Source organism: Lynx canadensis, chromosome C1, assembly GCF_007474595.2.
Source record: "Lynx canadensis isolate LIC74 chromosome C1, mLynCan4.pri.v2, whole genome shotgun sequence".
NCBI classification, from domain to species: domain Eukaryota; kingdom Metazoa; phylum Chordata; class Mammalia; order Carnivora; family Felidae; genus Lynx; species Lynx canadensis.
The window spans coordinates 23,323,731-23,342,681 of record NC_044310.1 but is presented as its reverse complement, the minus strand read 5'-3'; the positions used below and the strand labels follow the sequence as shown (position 1 = coordinate 23,342,681).

Sequence of the window (18,951 nt, the reverse complement as noted above, 5' to 3'; positions counted from 1 at the left end):
TTTCCCAACTTAACTTTGCTTATGATTTTTGAGAGAAAGTTTTTTACTTTTATGTAGTCAAATATCATTCTTTGTTTTTAATTTCTGCTTTTCTTTTCTTTATAAATGTTCATTTATTTTTGAGAAAGAGGGTGCACACAAGAGTGGGGGGAGGGACAGAGAGAGAAGGGGTCCGAAGCGGGGTCCATGCTAATAGCAGAGAGCCGGATGTGGGGCCCGAACCCATGAACTGCAAAGTCAGACGCTCAACCAACTGAGCCACCCAGGTGCCCGGTCAAATATCATTCTATATTTTCTTCTAATAATATCCTTATAGTTATATTTTTTACATTAAAATCTTTGATAAATCCTTAATTTATTATAGCATGAGGAACCAGCAAGTTGAGTTTTTGGATGTACTAGCACTGTGATATGGCAGAAAGCCAACTAGGCTAGGAAGCAGGAGGTACGGGTTCTAGACCCGGCTGTGCCATTACCTAGCTAAATCACTCTAAGCAGACCACCAGTTTGTGGAACTTGTCCTTCCTACTTAACACAATTATTTTAAGAAACAAGTAAGATTATAGATGTGAAGGGGAGTCTCAAAAAATGTTCAACAAAGACCTATCACTTTAAAAACGTAGAGCATGATATATATACATATCTCTCTCTCTCTCTCTATATATATATATATATCTATACCTCTGTACCTACATATGTATCTATGTAACATATATGCTATATATACTATATATATGTACCTATATATATACTTTCTCCCTCTCTCTCTCTATATATATATATAGATAGATAGATACATAGATAGATATATCAAATTTGTATTGGTTATGGCACTATTCTCATTCCATGTGCCATATATTAGAAAACTCACAATGTTAGCCTCAGAGTATAAGTAGCTTGTCCTACCCCAAATCGTAAGACCAAAGAGGTCAAGTGACTTGCCTAGGGTCACAGGAGAAATTTAGGCAAGAGCTGGTTCTGGAAGTGAACCCAAGTAGCTATACCCACCCTCCACCAAGTCAGAGAGCACTTCTGAGTGAAGACCTACGAAAACATGGACTGTCATCACTTGTCTATATTCCTATCTCTACACTAAAGACAAAAAGAAAACTACTGTTTGAAAAATGAGCGTCTGTAATCAGGATGTGGTGGGGGTGACAGAAGAGAGTGGAATGGGAGGTCTGAATTTCAAGTTATAAACTCCCACCTTGCTTCCGACAGCCTGGGATTTTGATAAAGGCTCCATAGTCTGTCACCATAGCAACCTATAGAGACAAAAAAAAAAACACAAAAAAACAAAAAAAGAATCAATGTCACACAAATGAGAATCTCTCTTCTGTGGCATTTAACCTAGTCTCCCTGAATTTCTACTTGCTACTGACTGCTGCAAAGCTGCCTAAACTTATGTTCTGTCGAATATTCTTTCTGTTCTTTATGAAATTCAGACTGGCAGGTATGTGCGAACACGTTAAGAACACCGGTGAGATGGAAGTGTTGTCAGATGGCATGACAGTATCTAGGGATGCCCAAGTCCCACACCTACTGAAATCCCCAAAGGAGGTATTTCAAGAAAAGGAACAAACAGCAAAAAATCTAGTCACACTTTCCATTAGCTGGGACTGAGGCCTCCAATCCTAACACTTAAATAATTTGGGACAGATTATGGAGGACATCCTTTTTTCCTAAACTTCGAGTCAAACCAGACTATATATAGCCTGCTCGATTTCACTCCAAACCAGCCGTGGGTTTTATCAAGACAACTACAGAAAAAGCCAATATACACACATCTGGCAGCACCTAAAAAGATGTAATCACAGGGAAAAAGAGTTGTCTCCAAGTCTTTTGTGGATAAATCACTATCCTAAACTCTATCTCTACCTCTCATCCATCCTCTAGCCCACCCTCCAACCCGTGGACCGGGATTAAAGTTGTCACTACACTCCACATTTATCACCTAATTCATTATTATTTATCAGGTATTCAATACAATCTTATAAACTTCATTTTTTCAGTGACTTCAATTAGTTGTTTCATCTTGGGTACTCTCTATTTCAGCCTCACAGTAACTAAGAGAAGGGGCATGAACAGGACAAACCCTGCAGCCCTGCTCTTTGCTAATCTACACTGAATGCTCACTACATGTAAAAAGCTGCTCAAGGTGCTTCACATAATCCTCGTGATACCCTATGATATTGGTGCTCTTACCATTCTCACTTGATAGATGACAAAACTTATGCATGGACAGACTAAGTGACTCGCCCAGTGTTCAAAGCTAGGAGGTAGCACAGCTGGGATTTGAACCCAGTGAGTCTTAACTACATTAGGGCTACTCACGGGTTCCTTTTAATTACACAGTTCTAACACAGAAGCAATGTGACATTTGACATTTCATCTGTTCCTGGGAATGATCTTCAGAAGCGCACACGGTAGGTTTCCATGCTGCAGATGAGATAGAATAACACAGGTGTAGGAAGAGAATGGGCTTTGGAGCAAACGATTGGCTTCCAATCCCAGCCCTGCCATTCCTGACTTGTGGGATCTTGAACATGACTTGCCTTTCGGGGCCTAAGTTCCCACATGTATTCACTTTCCTGCTACAGATAACAAATGAGTACATAAAGTGCCTCGAAGCTGTATTTGACACCTAATGTACATTCAATAAATTGTAGCTTTTTAATAATTTATAGTTCAAGACACCGATGCACAAAAAGGTTAGTGACTAGTGGAAACAAAACACAAGGCACAGAACCTAAATCCCTTGATGTCTAGTTCAGTTAGTGCCCCTAACTCCACCAAATACCATTACTCACTTCAATGTTAGGATGGAAAAAGACTTCCATTAGCCTCATTTATTTTATTTTATTCTATCCTATCCTATCCTATCTTATTTTATTTTATTCTATCCTATCTTATTTTATTTTATTTTATTTTATTTTATTTTATTTTATTTTGGAGAGAGAGAAAGATAGCAGGGAAGTGGGGCAGAGGGGGGAAGGAGGGAGGGGAAGGGAGAAAGGGAGAGAGAGGGAGAGAGAGGGAGAGAGAGGGTGAGAGAGGGAGAGGGAGAGGGAGAGGGAGAGGGAGAGGGAGAGGGAGAGGGAGAGGGGGAGAGGGGGAGAGGGGGAGAGAGAGAGAGAGAGAGAGAGAGAGAGAGAGAGAGAGAGAATATCTCAAGCAAGCTCCATGCTCAGTGTGGAGCCCTACAGGGGGCTCAATCCCATGACCCTGGGATCATGACCTGAAATCAAGAGTTGGACATTCAACTGAATGAACCACCGAGGCATCCCCATTCACCTCATTTTATAAATGGACAGTTGAAACTAACTCTCCAAGATACAGCATTAATGGGTTAAGAACCAGAAGTTCTAAAATCCTCTTCTGTACTGATGAATGTGCTACACTGGGGTAGGGACCAGACAGTCCCAAAGAAGCAGTACAACCAGGCAGATGCTAGTACTTGAAATCAAGGTAAAGTGGAACTGAAGAAGGGACCTTAGACATTAGCTGGTACGATCCTATCATGTTTCGAATAAAGAAAGTGAAGACCAGAGACACAAAGTGCTTAACCAAGCCCACAGAGCAAGTTGTTTTCCGTAAAATGGAGCCACATGGATAAAGACAAGACTGTAAGTTTTTAATTACAATAAAAGCAAATCTCTTCTTTCTGGACCAACTAAAGGCTTTTGCTCCACAGTTCTAAAAAGATGGCTGAGGTGCTTCATACTGCATAACCACATTATTAAAGGGCATAGTTATCTCACAAACTTAAAAGAAGCATCTGGAAGTTGGAGCCCAACTCGCTTTGCTGCTGTAAATTAAGACCATCTCACTTTTCAATCCTGAAACTCCAGTGTCACATTACGATCTTTTGAGAAAAGATCATTAACAGACCTTAATTTGGCTTCTCCCAAAAGGAAAAGTTAATGTGTTCCAGGATGGATGCAGTCGAGTGTTCAGTCAGGCAAAGGCATTCTTGCCGATTTCCAGGGCCAGGTGTTTCCATCACTGTGTCTCCTAGGGTGCAGTCAGACTTGCAATGAACAGAATGGCACCTGCTGTAGATGATCACACAGTCTGCCTGGTGTCCCAAGAATAATTAGTCAAATAGCTCAGGGGGAAAAATTCAGTAATTATCTCAACTGAACTCAGGACTCAGGTAAAATGAATCTGCCATCTTCAGATTAGAGGTTGCACTGGCCTTGGAACTGGTTAGCCCCATAATGTGAATGAGAAGCTTGAGGCTCAGAGACCTAAGTTGCCTGTCCGAAATCACAAAGGTAGAAAGTAGCAAGAACAGAAGTTTCCTTTTTACTTTGTCCCATGCTATTTCCGCCTCACCAACACCAATTTCCCCTCCGCATTTCTTTGGCTATGGCTGGGCTGAGCCAAATCCCAACTCCCACTGCTACGCTTGTACCCGCTACCAGGCTGCACTGACGTGGGCACTAAGATGCCTCTCCGAGGGTGGGAGAAGGACGAATATTGGCTTCTCAGCTGTTTGGTTGCTAAGCTTCCCAGCCCTGCTGAGCCTGCTCAGAGAAGAAGTGCTAGGTTACAGGCTGCACCACCAGTTTTCTTCAAGGATGATTGGTCCTGAGAGGCTTGGGTTCCATTGTATTCACACATTTACTGAGCACCTACAGGCGAGATACCACGTCAGGTACTGTGAGATTAAAACTTTAAAAGAAATTCGCAGCCTATTTTTAAGTGAATTTGAAGTAGTTACCAAGATATATGAGACAACCCTAGCCCTTGCTCTCCAGTAACTCACAATCTAGTGGAGGAGACAAATACGTACACGAGTAACAATCCTACAAGACACTGCGAGAGGGGCCATAACTGAGAAAGAAACAAAGGACTGTGGAACAACCAGATTTACCGTCTACCTTCCTCCTCCACCTCAATTCAGTTGAAAGAGTTCTTTTAGGGTTCTTTTGGCTCCTCCATGCATTTATGCACAGGTGGACAACCCCAGGTGCAGTTAGCAGGAAGCAGACGTGGAGAGAGGACTTGATTTAAAATCCCAGTTTTAGGGGCACCTGGGTGGCTCAGTTGGTTAAGTGTCTGACTTTGGCTCAGGTTCCTGGGTTCAAGCCCCACATCGGGCTCTGTGCGGACAGCTTAGAGCCTGCTTTGGATTCGGTTTTTTTCTCTTTCTCTGCCCCTCCCCTGCTCATGCTCTCTCTCTCTCTCAAAAATAAATAAACATTAAAAAAAAAAAAAAACCTTCAGGGGCGCCTGGGTGGCTCAGTCGGTTAAGTGTCTGATTTCAGCTCAGGTCATGATCTCACGGTTCGTGGGTTTAAGCCCCACGTCGGGCTCTGTGCTGACAGCTTGGATCCTGGAGCCTGCTCTGGATTCTGTGTCTCCCTTCTCTCTGCTCCTCCCTCCTCCAAGAATAAACATTTAAAATAAACAAACAAACAAACAAATAAATAAATAAATAAATAAATAACTTAAAATAAAATCCCAGTTTTTGCCATTTATTAACCATTGGGCAATTACTTAACTTTTGAGAGAAGTTTCCTTATCCATAAAACAGAGTTAACAATTTGTGGGAGAGAATCAAAGACAGAGTGTGTCAAAGTGCTGACATATGTTAAGCTTAGAAGTTTTTGAATTTCAATGTAACAGGGTCTTGGGGCGCCTGGGTGGCTCAGTTGGTTGAGCCTCAGACTTCAGCTTAGGTCATGATCTTGTGTCTCGTGAGTTCAAGTCCTACATTGGGCTCGCTGCTGTCAGTGCAGATCCTCTGTCCCCCCACCTCTGCCCCTCCCCTGCCTGAGCACGCACGTGTGCTCTCTTGCTCTCTCTCAAAAATAGATATAAATACATAAATAAATAGAATTTAATGTAACCAGGTCTTTTTTTAAATATCAGGCACTCATTAAATGTTTGTGGATGAAGGGGCGCCTGGGTAGCTCAGTCGGTTGAGCATGCAACTCTGTTTCAGCTCAGGTTATAATCCCAGGGTCATGGGATCGAGCCCTGCAACGGGCTCTATGCTGAGCATGGAGCCTGCTTGAGATATTCTCTCTCTCTCGCCCCCCCCCCCCGCCCCAGCCCCCACTCACGTGTGCTCTCTCTAATAAAAAAATAAGAATAAATAAAAATGTTTGTAGATGAATATTCTGAAAAATAGTTTCTTCTTTCTGATTTATCAAGTAACTGCTCTCTCCCTAATTCTGTTCACTTCTAAACCATCATTTTTCAAAATGTGCTCCTGAAATACTAAGCTAGAACTACTAAGTTCTCTCCAAATATTCTCCTAGCCCATCCATCCTTAATAGTAAAATATATAAACCCTACACTAATTCAAGTCCCACCTCATTTAAGAAGCTGTCAGTCGGCAGCCACTTTAAAAATCTGAGTCAGTTTGTGAAAGGGAACAGCACTCTTCTGTCTTTTGTGCAACATCTGACAAATGAAGGCTTCGTCGCCAGAAAAATCAATTTCATCTCTAGTGTTACCACTTCCTTTTCCTGAGCCCTTGTACCTACCTCACTGATCTTTGGAGATACCTCAGGCCTTAAAGAAAAATATAAAGGCTCTGAAGAGCAGAAGTTTCCTATACGCTAGAATGTTATTAACCTTTGTATCTTGACTTCATATTACAAGTCGGGACTGACTTAACAGGAGTCAAAAGCCATGATTATCTACAACCGACTGACAGACACAAAGTCTGTCCTCAAAGGCTTTACATTATTAGAAGATGAAACTTCTGTGAACCATAAAGCAAGTATGAATACCACAGGAATGATACTGTAAAAATACCATGGGCACTCATAAGGCAGTAAAAACAATTTTTTGGCTCTACTTTTGCTTTGAGAAGAGGAAGGCAACATTAATGAATTCCTACTGTACCTCAGGCATTGTTTTTACAGATGACAGCTTATTGAACCATCAGGGCAAGCCTCTGGAAGGAGTTATTATCTCCATTTAACAAATGAGAAAACTGAGGCCCCAAAGAGAGTAAGTGGCAGTCTCAAGTAAAAGAGCCAGGACAGGAATCCGGGTTTTGTCTGCTCTCCAAATACAACGCCTTCTTCCTCAAAGGCCGATCGTTCATTCAGTCACCAAAGATGTGATGAGCACCTATTATTTTCTACCCACCTACTTGGGACTGAGATACACGACCACGAACAAAACACTCAGGGCTCTGTCCTCATGGAGCTGAGTATCTTGTGAGGAAGACAGACATTACACAAGTACGCAAATACAGGGTGAGCCTATTTATTTATGGTGGGGCAAAGATCTCTGGGAGACGGCGCTAGGGTTGAGACCAAAAACATGAAAAGAAGTTGGTGGGAGAGTGGGGTAGTTACAGACAGCATATGCAAAAGTCCTGAGAAGGAAGCAAGCTTAGAATACTCAGAGTTGTAAGGAGGCCAGTGTGGCTGGTGTGTAAGTAGAATGAAACAAAACCACACTGTCCACGTAAGCAGAGGCCAAGTCATGTAGGGATCATGAAATTGTTTGGATGAATTCAAGTACAATGAGAAGCCTAGAAGTGCGAGAAAGCAGCATGTTCAATCTGTTCTAGATGTTATTCTGGCTGCAATGGAAAGAACAGATTGGAGAGGAACTACAATAGACATTGGGGCCCCAGTAAGGCCAGGTCAAGAGATGGCGGGCTTGAACTAACGGGGTGCCATAGGGGTAAAGTATACAGATAAGAGATACATTTGGGAGGTAGTAATGACACAAGTTGCTGACGGACTGGAGGGAGAGGAAAAATCAAAATCAAATCAAGAGGAGAAATGAAGGGCGAGACCCAGACATTTAGCATGGGTACCTGGAAGGGTAGTGGCTGCATCTGCTGAGATGAGAAAGACCAGAAGAACAGATTTGGCTAGAAAAGGGAAAAAATTAAGGGGCCCCTGGATGGCTCAGTCAGTGAAGCATCTGACTCTTGACCTCAGGGTCTTGAGTCCGAGCCCCACGTCTGGTGTTGAGATTACTTAAAACAAAAAAAAAAAACATTTCTAGAAAGAGAGAAAGAGATAATAAAGGGAGAAAGAAGAGAAAAAATTCAGTTTAAAACATAAATTAGACACGCTGTGAGGTATCCAAATGAAGATGTCAAGTATGCAGTAGGGAGTCTGGAGCTTAGAGGAGGTACAAGTGGTAGCCAGACACTCCTCTAGTCCTTCCTGTTGGAACTGCAATGCTTAACATATTCTCAAGTGGACAGGAGCTCCAGACCCAGCAGCTTTTCACCTTCAGTCCATGCTTAACATAAAGAGTAGGTGTTCAAGCCAAAAGTGTATACCTCTCCTTGGAAAATAGTGTAGAGAGCAGGCAAGTTCTCCATGGTCTCGGGTCTTCCTGAATTCATCCTTGATGTTCTATGGCTCCTCCATTTCTCCTCTGGTAAAGCTAATTCAAGTGTCCTATCACAAAGAAATAAGACAACACTATGAAAGACATCTGCATTAAAGAAGAAACGTGCACATAACCCACAGCTCATCTCTACAGAGTAACAGCATTAGATTTAACACCATGTGCTTTCATCCACCTCTCTCTTGCCCACTGTGATCACGGTAAGTTGTGGAAACTTTGCTCTCTCTCTCTCTCTTTTTTTTTTTTTTTTTCCAATTTGATACCTACCCAAAGGCATTAGTCTGGTTTTTTTGTCTTCTAATTGCTATTATTACTATTCTTTTGTCAAGGGAAGGCTTTTGAGATGTGCGTGTGAGAGACAATCTTGAAAAAGGGAATGATCGTAGCAATAAGAGCTAACAGTTATCAAGAACTTACTATATCCAGGTACTGTGCTAAGCACTGGACATCCAGTATCTCATTTAATCCTCAAAACTCTCAAGATGTAGGTTGAATTCTTATATAAATGACAAAAACAACCAGGCTTCCAGAGGTCAAATTACTAGGCCTATGTCAAAAAGCTAGGAAATACTGAAGTCAAATTCTGGCTGACACCAGAGTCCCCATCTGTTTCGTTTTGTTTTGTTCTGGTAGTTATATTTATTTACGTGATGTCTACACCAAACACGGGGCTCAAACTCACAACCCCGAGGATCAAGTGTAGGATTCTCTACCGAGTAAACCTGCCAGTGCCCCCCTACCCCCGCCTGCTTTTAAACACCACGCTAGGTGTTAATCTGAAGTGACTTTCAAAAGAGACAATAGCTTATTTTTTTCCTTATAAAACTAAAAACACACATGCTCATTTTAAAAGTTCAGATGATAATATGTAGTCATAATAAAGAAAAAAATCACTCATCATTCAATTCTGTTTATATTCTTTAAAATTTCTTTATATATATAGGTTTTTTAATGGAATCATGAAATTATTAACCATTAATTAACAATCATTTAAAAATATATTTTAGTAATTTATACACACACATATACACTTGTATGCACCAATTTTACTTATTTGTGAATCATGTTAAAATGCAGACTGCAATTCAGTAAGTCCGAGGTGGTGCCCGAGACTGTGCATTTCCACAAGCTCCCAGAGGATGCTGATGCTGCCTGAGTAGAACGTCTCACAGCTTTGGGTGTGTCTGGGTGGCTCAGTTGGTTAGGCATCTGACTTTGGCTCAGGTCATGATCTCACAGTTTGTGGGTTCGAGCCCCGCATCGGGCTCTGTGCCGACAGCTCGGAGCCTGGAGCCTGCTTTGGATTGTGTCTCCCTGTCTCTCTGCCCTCCCCGTCTCGTGCTCTGTCTTCTGTCTCTCAAAAATGTATACGTGTTAAAAAAAATAATAAAAAAATTAAAAAAAAAAAGAAAGAAAGTCTTACAGCTTTGGAGTTGGAAGGGACCTCAGTCTCCTGGTTTTATCAGAGAGGAAAATAGCAGTCCAGTGGCTTTTAACCATGCCACTTTACTCTGCCAAATAAAATCAGTGCTACACAAAGATAAATCTAATGGTACTGCCCTCAGTTCGGTTTTTCCCATTTACATTTGCCAACAGTAAGACTTGAACCTCTATTTTCCCTAGATTTTCATAACCAAATACTTTCTTTTCTCCTCAATTCCCAGCACAACCCCTCACTTTCACATGATGGCTCTGGGTCCTGGTTTTGGAAACTCTACCTGATCTATAGCATCGTCTATTAACTGCACTGCCTTACTTAAAACAGAACTGAAAGAAATCCCACCAGCTTTCCAAACCCTGGTTCTTGTATCATCCCCAGGTTCCTACATCCTTGTCCTTGAGTTCCATAAGACAACTTTGTACCCTTATAATAAACTCGCCCTTTTCTGCTTAGGTCAGCCACACGTGGTTTTCTGTTACTCTACTAATAGCACATGGAATGAGGGCAGATTTGTCAGTTCTTGAGAAATGGATGGTAAACAGGTTAAATCCAAGTATCACAGCCTGGTTGGCTCCTGCCTCTGTCACTTCCTAGCTCTGCAGGCTCATCTCCAGTCTTCCCCTCTCTCTGACTAGCACCTCTTATCTCACATCCTAAAACAGAGGTTACTGACCTGAGGCCAGTGGCTCCATCAAGAGACTTTAATTCTTCCAGCTCCTGGAGCACTAGTGAGGTATAGAGTCCATAGAGGCATCAGCAGCTAGGACACCTAAATTGAGCTCAAACATCTTAGTCTATAACCTGTTCCTCTCTACACAAAGGTCATGGAAAGAAAAAAAAAAAAAAAAAACAAAAAAAAAAAAAAAACAGAAAAAAATCTAAAGTTGATTCTTACAGATTTCTGCTGTGGTCAGTGTAGGAATACATAACTTAAAGCTCTCCTGTTGGCTCCTGCCACAGAACAGGAGAAACCCTATGTGATTCTTCAAGGAGAGTGGCATGCATTAATGAGGGAAATCTGGAAACATGACAGTAACAGGTTTACAATTTCAGGAAAGTAGCACGTTGCCATTTTTAAAAATGGACCTTGATGTTTTCTTTCAAATTATGTCCTATAAAAACCTAGAGTTTTATGGTGGTTGTTCAGACTCCTCAACCTGAGTTTATTTGTAAACAGTCAACTCTGAAATATCTAGGGACCACAGGGTTCAAGAAAGCCAAAGAAGTAGGGCTGGAGGCCAACCAACCAGTGGAGAGTCCTCAAAGGAAGGGGGAACACATCCCCAAAGAAACCAACTTCTGGAGGTCCTGCCCAGAGCAGTTGGGAGCCAGTAGTCTCTCTTCAGTGATTAGTAAGAGACTGTGTATTGGCAATTCCCACTTGCCCTCCCCGCCTTGGGTTGGACCATGGGAGCAAGGAGGAGTGAAGGGTACAGGAGTGTATTCTGCTTGGATCCGATTTACCTATTAAGCTTCTAAGTAAGATGTCATTTGAAAAAAAGAGTCCTGCTGTTTTAAGAAAGTTTATGAAACACTGAGATATAGTCAGTCCAGTCAAATAGGACCACATTTGTAGACTTAAAAGAGCAAGTAAATTGACAAGGATCGAGGTATACCATTTAGAGTTGCTTTGCAATAATTCTAGAAACAGAGTATCTTCTTTAAGTGCTTCATTTTAAGTGAACATTTTTTAAACATTGTAATGTGTAGGGAGGCAACAGGGACCCAGTTACTAGCCACCCACTTCCCAAAGCAAGGGACAGAGCAAGGAGAGTGTGGGGACGGGAGGTGTGGCAGGGGAACGATGGCCCAGAGTGAGGTCAGAACCTATATTGGGTGAGGAGGAAATTTGCAAAGATCAACCCAGTGTGAAAAGGAGCAGGGTAATGATGGCGTCCACATATTGGGCTGTCCAGAATGATGACAGGGCCTAAAGACTAGAAGAAGTAGGGGCGCCTGGGTGGCTCAGTCGGTTAAGCGTCCGACTTTGGCTCAGGTCATGAACTCACGGTTTGTGGGTTCGAGCCCCGCATCGGGCTCTGTGCTGACGGCTCAGAGCCTGGAGCCTGTTTCAGATTCTGTGTCTCCCTCTCTCTCTGCCCCTCCCCCACTCGTGCTCTCTCTTCCTGTCTCAAAAATAAATAAACATTAAAAAAAAAAAAAGACTAGAAGAAGTAATGCAATGTTAACTTTCTGATTATATTAGTTACATTGTGGTCATACAGGAGAATGTCCTTGTTTGTAGGAAAACTAAAGTATTCAGGGATGATGGGACATCAGGTCAGCAACTTAGCTCTCAAATGATTCATAAAAAAATGTTATTTGTACTGTACCTCCAGTTTTGTGACTATTTCAAACTTGTTTTTTTTTTTTAATTTTTTTTTTCAACGTTTATTTATTTTTGGGACAGAGAGAGACAGAGCATGAATGGGGGAGGGGCAGAGAGAGAGGGAGACACAGAACCGGAAACAGGCTCCAGGCTCTGAGCCATCAGCCCAGAGCCCGACGCGGGGCTCGAACTCACAGACCGCGAGATCGTGACCTGGCTGAAGTCGGACGCTTAACCGACTGCGCCACCCAGGCGCCCCTTGTTTTTTTTTTTTAAATGTGCATGCAATTAAAAAAGAAAAACATCCTGCTCTCCCTTCTCTCAAGCAACGTGAAGCTCATAGAATAATATTAAATTGGTAAGATACTGTTTTTTGTTTTTTGAGAAAAAGCAACATGAGCAGGGGAGGGCCAGAGAGTGAGGGAGAGAGAAAATCCCAAGCAAGCCACACAGTGTCAGCTCAGAACCCACCCACCCCACCCCCACTCCCCGATGCAAGGCTCAAACCCATGAACTGTGAGATCATGACCTGAACCGAAACCAAGAGTCAGATGTTCAACCGACTGAGCCACCCAGGCGCCCCAAATTGGAAGATATTTTAAGGCATCTTTGGAACTTCATTTCATGTGTCACCTTACTGATCTGGCCAAGATTTTTGTTGTTGTAGTTAAGTTTGTTTGAATTTAGATTTGTTGTGGTCGTAACAGAACAATAATAACTAGATAGAACCCTAAGAGTTAAAGGGATTTTAATTTATCTTTAACCTGTGCATACGAATTGAGAGGAGAATCAGTTGATAAGTAAAAATACTGGGATATGAGCAAAGACAGGATGACTCCAGAGCCTGCATTCTCAACCACTATTCTCCATTGCCTCAAAAGAATTCACAGTGCACATCTAAATCTTGTGAGAATTTCTAACATGAACTAAGTCCCAACATTAGAGATTCCAAGGAGGAGTCATCGTCAGAAGGGCATTATTCATGGATGAGGCTATGATGCGCTGGGTCTGGATTAATTCATCTAAACATGTAACCAAGGATCATTTCTTATTTGGTCTTCTGTTCCTCATATCTGGTATGGAGTAGGTACTCAAAATTTTGTGGGTTTTTTGTTTGTTTGTTTGTTTGTTTGTTTGTTTTTGAATGAGTGAATGGCCTCACTATACGCCAAACAAACAGGGAAAGAAAGAAGGGAGAAAGCATTCTGGTCTAAAGAATGTAGAGGAAATAACTTCCACCCAACATGTTGGCTAGATTAGAAGGGGGGAGATTTTCAAATGCCACAATGGTAGCCAAACTTCCTCCTTCCCATCAACTTGATAGAATGACTATCTGAGACAGATCCTTCTTCCTTTTTGAACTTCAGTCATGGATTGATTGAGAAAATGTCCAAAAGCAGGAAAGAGAATAGTAAAGTGCAAAGAAAAACACAAAAAACGGACTCATAAAATGTGAAAGATGAAAAGGAATCATTCACCTCATTACTTTTACTTAACTGAAAATAGGGCTAACAGAGGTCAAGTGACTTGACAGAGGCTGCTTACAGCTAGCCATTGGCACGAGACCCCATGACCAGTACTTACGCTCTACCCCACACTGTTCTTAGTCAATAATCTTGGAGGTCCTCTCCAAGTCGTCTGATAACAACAGCTAGTGTTCGAGTATTTATTTGCTGTACGTTAACCTAAGAGCTTTACTTGTTTTAAGTAATTTGATTATCTTTCGGACCACTCAACAAGATAGGCAATTATCATTGCCACATTATAGATGAAAAAGCTAAGACATGAGAGAAGCTAAGTAACTTACTCAAGATTACAAAGCTATGAATGATGAAGATGGGATTCAAATCATATGGACATTTTTTCTTCCCTTTCTAGATTGTGGAATTCTTCTGTGCATGCCCTTGTCTTACACAGTATCATACCCCCCCCCCCCCCCACAAATCTGCAGCGTCTAGCACACTGAAATTTAGAACTGTCTACTGAAATACTGAAGTACTTCGTTTAATCCTACTTCAAACTGTTAACTTATCAGTTCAGCACATTTACCGATGTTTATGCCAGGCTCTGTGGTAAGCACTTCATAAACCTCCCTTCAGGCCTTAAAACAACTCTACAAAGTAGGTATTCCTGTGTACAGAAATGAAGTAAGTTGCCCAAAATGCATGGCTAGAAAGAGACAAATACTAGGCCATTCCAAGGGTCATATGCCCAGGCCACTGTTACTACCCCTTTCAACACAGTCCCTGTCCTCACAGACTTCCTAGTCTGGTAGGGATAATGGTAACCATTTGCAATGCAATGTGACCAGTGCTAAAATAGTGGCTAGGTTCAAAGTGCTGAGAAAACAAGAAAGAGACCAAGGATTTGGAGGACACAGGGAAGTTTAAGAGGTGACAACTGAAGAGGACTTTAAGGATAAATGGAAGTCCTATAGCAGAGAACACTGTTCTTTGACCTCATTAGAACCCTAATCTATTGACCTCTACTTTCTTCCAACTGTTAGCCCTCTCCAGCTTGGACTCCATAGCCCATCATTTTAATAATACCCTGACCGCCCTTTAACTCCTTGTCTTTACAGCTCACCTGTCTGGCATGAGTGAAGTATGGTTGCAGACAACAGAACCCATGCCAGCTAAGATAAGCCAAAAGGGAGTTATCGCCAGGGATCATGTGGCTTACAAAATTACTTGAAGGGCTATGGGAGCAGGCTCTGTTAGAACTTACAGGAACAAGTCCTAACCCGCAAAATAAGTCTTCGCCATGATCAAGAAAGTTATGGCTATCATTGCAGAAAGTCACTAAACCAGAAAGTTGGTGACTAAAGAGACATCAGCTCTGCTACGAAATTTGCCAGCAGAATTGGATGGCTCTCACTCTCTTTGTCTCCACATCTAACTCAGTTCCAAATTCAATTCTCACCTTAGGTGCAAAGGAGTCTACGAAATCGTTTTTGGCATCTCAGAATTTTCAGTAAGAGAAGGCAATGTGCGCTGCCTTGTAAGAGGTAGAGGTAGAAACGTGCGCTGAGCAAGTCAAACCCACAGTCCTCACCACCATACCTTGGTATGTTTTCTGCATGCCGGCACAGAATAGCCTGATGTTGCTAGAAAAAAAATTATGATCTCCAACCTCAAATCTGCAAGACAATTCTACATTTCTCTGGTCACACAATTCTCCCACGATCTACAACGTCTTTCACACCTTCTGCAATCTTTTCAAATCTCTGATCTCCTCTCACTCTAAGCATATGATCACATCACCTACTTTACAGAGAAAATAAAAGCCATGAGAAAGGAATTCATTTTATCAGTACTAAATATACAAACAGACTGTACCTACTGCCTTCATTTCCTTCTTCCTTTCTATTCACTGGAGAAACTGTCCATCTTCCTAAGGTTGCTCTAACTGTACTTTGGATCCCATCCATTCCCACGTTTTCACAACACGATCAATGACCCAATTTCTCTCTCTCTCACTTTCTCCTTCGCCCTCTCAGTTGAATCCTTGGTGACCCCTCATCTCCTTCAGCTTCCACATCCTCTCCTCTCCTTTACAATCTTATGTATGAAAAATACTCTGTAGATTCACTGCCTCCATTTCCTTTCCTGAATCTCTGCCTCATATCTGGCTTCTGGTCTCATCACACCAACTCTCACGAAGGACACCATAAGCTCCATGATGATAAAGCCAACAGACATGTTTCAATTCTCATGTTATTTAAATTCCAGGATTTTCTAAAAAAAATTTTTAACATTTTTTATTTATTTTTGAGACAGAGAGAGACAGAGCATGAACGGGGGAGGGGCAGAGAGAGGCAGACACAGAATCTGAAACAGGCTCCAGGCTCTGAGCTGTCAGCACAGAGCCTGACGCGGGGCTCGAACTCACGGACCGCGAGATCATGACCTGAGCCGAAGTCGGCCGCTTAACCAACTGAGCCACCCAGGCGCCCCAAATCCCAGGATTTTCTAACACAGAAACTTTTTCTAACACAGAATCTTTTTTTTTTTTTAAAGATTTTACTTTTATGCAATCTCTACACCGAGTATGGGGCTCAAACTCGCAACCTCAAGATCAACAGTTGGCACACTCTACCGACTGGACCAGCCAGGCACCACTACACAGACCATTTCCTGCTGCTGAGGCAACATTCCTCTGGTCCTCCTCTATAGCTCTTGTGTTTCTCTTGTGGACTCATGCTTTCATTCTTGGCCATTACAAGTTGGGACCACTCAAGGTTCTCTTACCCACACTTAGGGCTCATATTGTCACCTATATGCAATTATTCCCAAGTAAATGTTTCCCGAAAACTCGCTTCTGAGCTCCAAAGCCGTATTTCAAACTGCCTCCTGGATATCATACCACCTCCCTCTTCTTCTTCCAAAAAAAGAACTACCCTGTTGCATAAGCCAGAAACCTAGGACCTACAGTTTGATTTCTCTCCTTTCACTCCCTAAATCCAATCCATCATTAAATCCTACTAATTTTACCTCCTGTATATCTCTAGAAACTGTCCAGTTCCTGTAGTTGTACAAATACCTCAGTCTTCATTGCTAATGGCTCTCACCCAAGTAGTCTACCTGTACCTATCTCTCCTCCTACCTGTTCATGCTACTGAGCCTGAGGGATCAAGCCACTCTCCCACCAGACCACCTCCCCCTCCCCCATAAAAAACATCCAGTGGCTTCCCATCATTCTCACAGTAAGATTTCTGCACCTCTACCCCCCCCCCCTCCGGCTACATCCTGTACGAGACTCTCCTTCATCTCCTCTGTATTGGCCACCGTGGCCTCTTTTTGCCTTTTAGTCATTTGCCACAGGGCCCCTGCACATGCTGTTCTAGATGGAATATCCTGCCTTCCTCTCTTGACCTAAGTAATTAGAATTCTCCCTTTAGGTTACCAGTTCAGGCACCTTTTGTTCACAGATGCCTTTCTGCTTATTTTAGGCACGCATAACATCAGGCCCCTCTCTTAGGCAGCACTATTTTACAGTTCTTAGTGAGATCATTGTTTTTACATGTTTGCACCACCAGACTCAAGCCCCTGAGGTCAGGGACCATGTCTGGTTCACAATGTATCCCGAGGCTCTGCACAATAAGTATCAGTTGGACGATTAAGGAGAAGACCTGGTTCCCACGTATGAATCCAAAACTCTCAACAAGACCGTACTCAGGAGAAGCAGGCGTCGGACATTTCCCTCATCTCTGTTTCTCTGAGGCACAAAGCAGGCCCTAGTACAAGGCTGCACCATCAGTGGTAGAAACAAGCCGGCCTCCTCAGCCATAGAGGAACCTGGTGGAGCTGGGAGACAGGCCTTTCCTCCCTGGGAGCGTCCGGCACAGGGTTCTACACTGCAGGCGCTGGACAAACAAGCCAGCCGTCGAGAGCCCCAGGCTGCCGCAAAGACCCCAACGCTCTGCCCCAGCCTAGAAGCGGAACCCACGCTGCTACCTACCGGCGCGGCGAACTCTGGGCCCGCCTCTGCCTCCTGCAAACCTTCAGCTGACAAGGGCCAGGCTCAGGCCACACAACCGAGGCGCCGCCTCCAAATGCCGCAGCCACCCACCCCCGACCTTCCTTCCACTTACTCGGTGTCAGCTCCGGGTCTCCCCGCCGCAGCATTGCGCGAAACGCCAAAACCCAGGCAGCGCTTCCACCCACAAGACACAGCGCGCCTAGGTGGGACTCCAGCTCTACCCACCAATCCTGGCATCGTACTGTCGTGACGCCAGGAAGAGCTGACCAATAAAAGAAGAGCGTTCAGGGGGCGGTGCAGAGGAGATTACTGGAAACCGATTGGTTTCTCCAAGCCGGAAGTTCTGGGGGAAGAACTAAGTCGGAACCAATCGCGCGGTGCCTGAGCCTGTCGGCGCGGTCAGTGGCGGCGCTGAGAAGAGCGGTTGCCGCCATGATAGAACAGCAGAAGCGCAAGGGCCCAGAGTTGCCGCTGGTACCAGTCAAACGGCAGCGGCATGAGTTGCTGTTGGGAGCGGCGGGGTCGAGCCCCGGAGCCGGGCAGCAGCAGACGGCGCCGGGAGCTTTGCTGCAAGCGGTAAGTGAAGTAGGAGGCGGCCTTCGGCCCTCAGCTCATCCTTCATCCGAGAGCCCTGCACCGGGAGATCCCGCACTGCGGGGGCGGAACGAGAATCGCTACCTGCAGTTAAAGCAGAAAACACTGTAAAAGCCCTCGACACCCCCCCCCGACCCCCCCGCGGATGCTGCGTTCGTTAGCCCGTCGGACTCCTGTTTTCAGCGTCTCGACCACCCTGTGGCGTGGCGTTAGAATTAGAGTTTAAGGACCTTGAACTCAAAACCAGGACCAGGGCTTTCTCATACTTAATCTCCCAGGGATCCGACATAGAGTCAACATTCAGAAAAGTTTGTAGAATGGATGGATGGATGAATGAATGAGTGAATGAGGGGAGAAAGGAAATGAGTGACACCGACTCGCTTTGGGACTTCGGGCAAGTTGCTTTCCTCTTTACCTCTCAGCGCTAGTACTGTTACTAACAACAACCGAACAATAGCTAGATCATCGAGTCCTTGTATTAAGTACTTTGTACATGAAAACTCTGTTAATCTTGGTAATAGCTAAAGAGGTAGGAACTGTTAGTATCCTGTTTTGTAAACTCTTATCTGCTAAGTGATAGAAACAGATTTTAAGCCCAGAATCCATGCTCCTAACTGCATTTCTTGTGAGATAGAGGTAATGATCACACCTCTCCTCCTGGACTATTAGGCTCAGATCAAGAAATACATGGGTCTCCTCTCTCAACCTCTCTGCCAGTCCATGAACAAATCGTGCTGGCACCCTCCTCAAAATATATCCCGAA

General features: G+C 43.5%; 2 protein-coding genes across 5 annotated transcripts in view; one reads left to right on the top strand and one right to left on the bottom strand.

Moving 5' to 3' along the window:
• The window catches only part of ZCCHC17 (zinc finger CCHC-type containing 17), a 62,191-nt gene extending 44,390 nt beyond the window's left edge, over positions 1-17,801 (bottom strand). For 2 of the 4 annotated variants that reach the window (XR_003970767.1, XM_030324625.1), the window contains exons 1-3: positions 17,707-17,801; positions 8,273-8,393; positions 1,208-1,265 (exon numbers count right to left, since the gene is read on the bottom strand). Coding sequence is in view for 2 of the 4 variants with exons in the window: in XM_030324625.1 (XP_030180485.1) it covers positions 1,208-1,265; positions 8,273-8,338 (124 nt within the window). In the remaining 2 variants the exon portion in view is untranslated. Of the gene's footprint in view, positions 1-1,207; positions 1,266-8,272; positions 8,394-17,573; positions 17,640-17,706 lie in introns of those variants that run through there. The other 2 variants (XM_030324626.1, XM_030324627.1) reach the window with 2 other exon arrangements.
• Positions 17,802-17,997: 196 nt separating this feature from the next.
• The window catches only part of SNRNP40 (small nuclear ribonucleoprotein U5 subunit 40), a 39,126-nt gene continuing 38,172 nt past the window's right edge, over positions 17,998-18,951 (top strand). Inside the window, exon 1 of the mRNA XM_030324624.2 lies at positions 17,998-18,170. Within this exon, the coding sequence (XP_030180484.1) occupies positions 18,027-18,170 (144 nt within the window). The 5' untranslated portion in view covers positions 17,998-18,026. The remainder of the gene's footprint in view (positions 18,171-18,951) is intronic.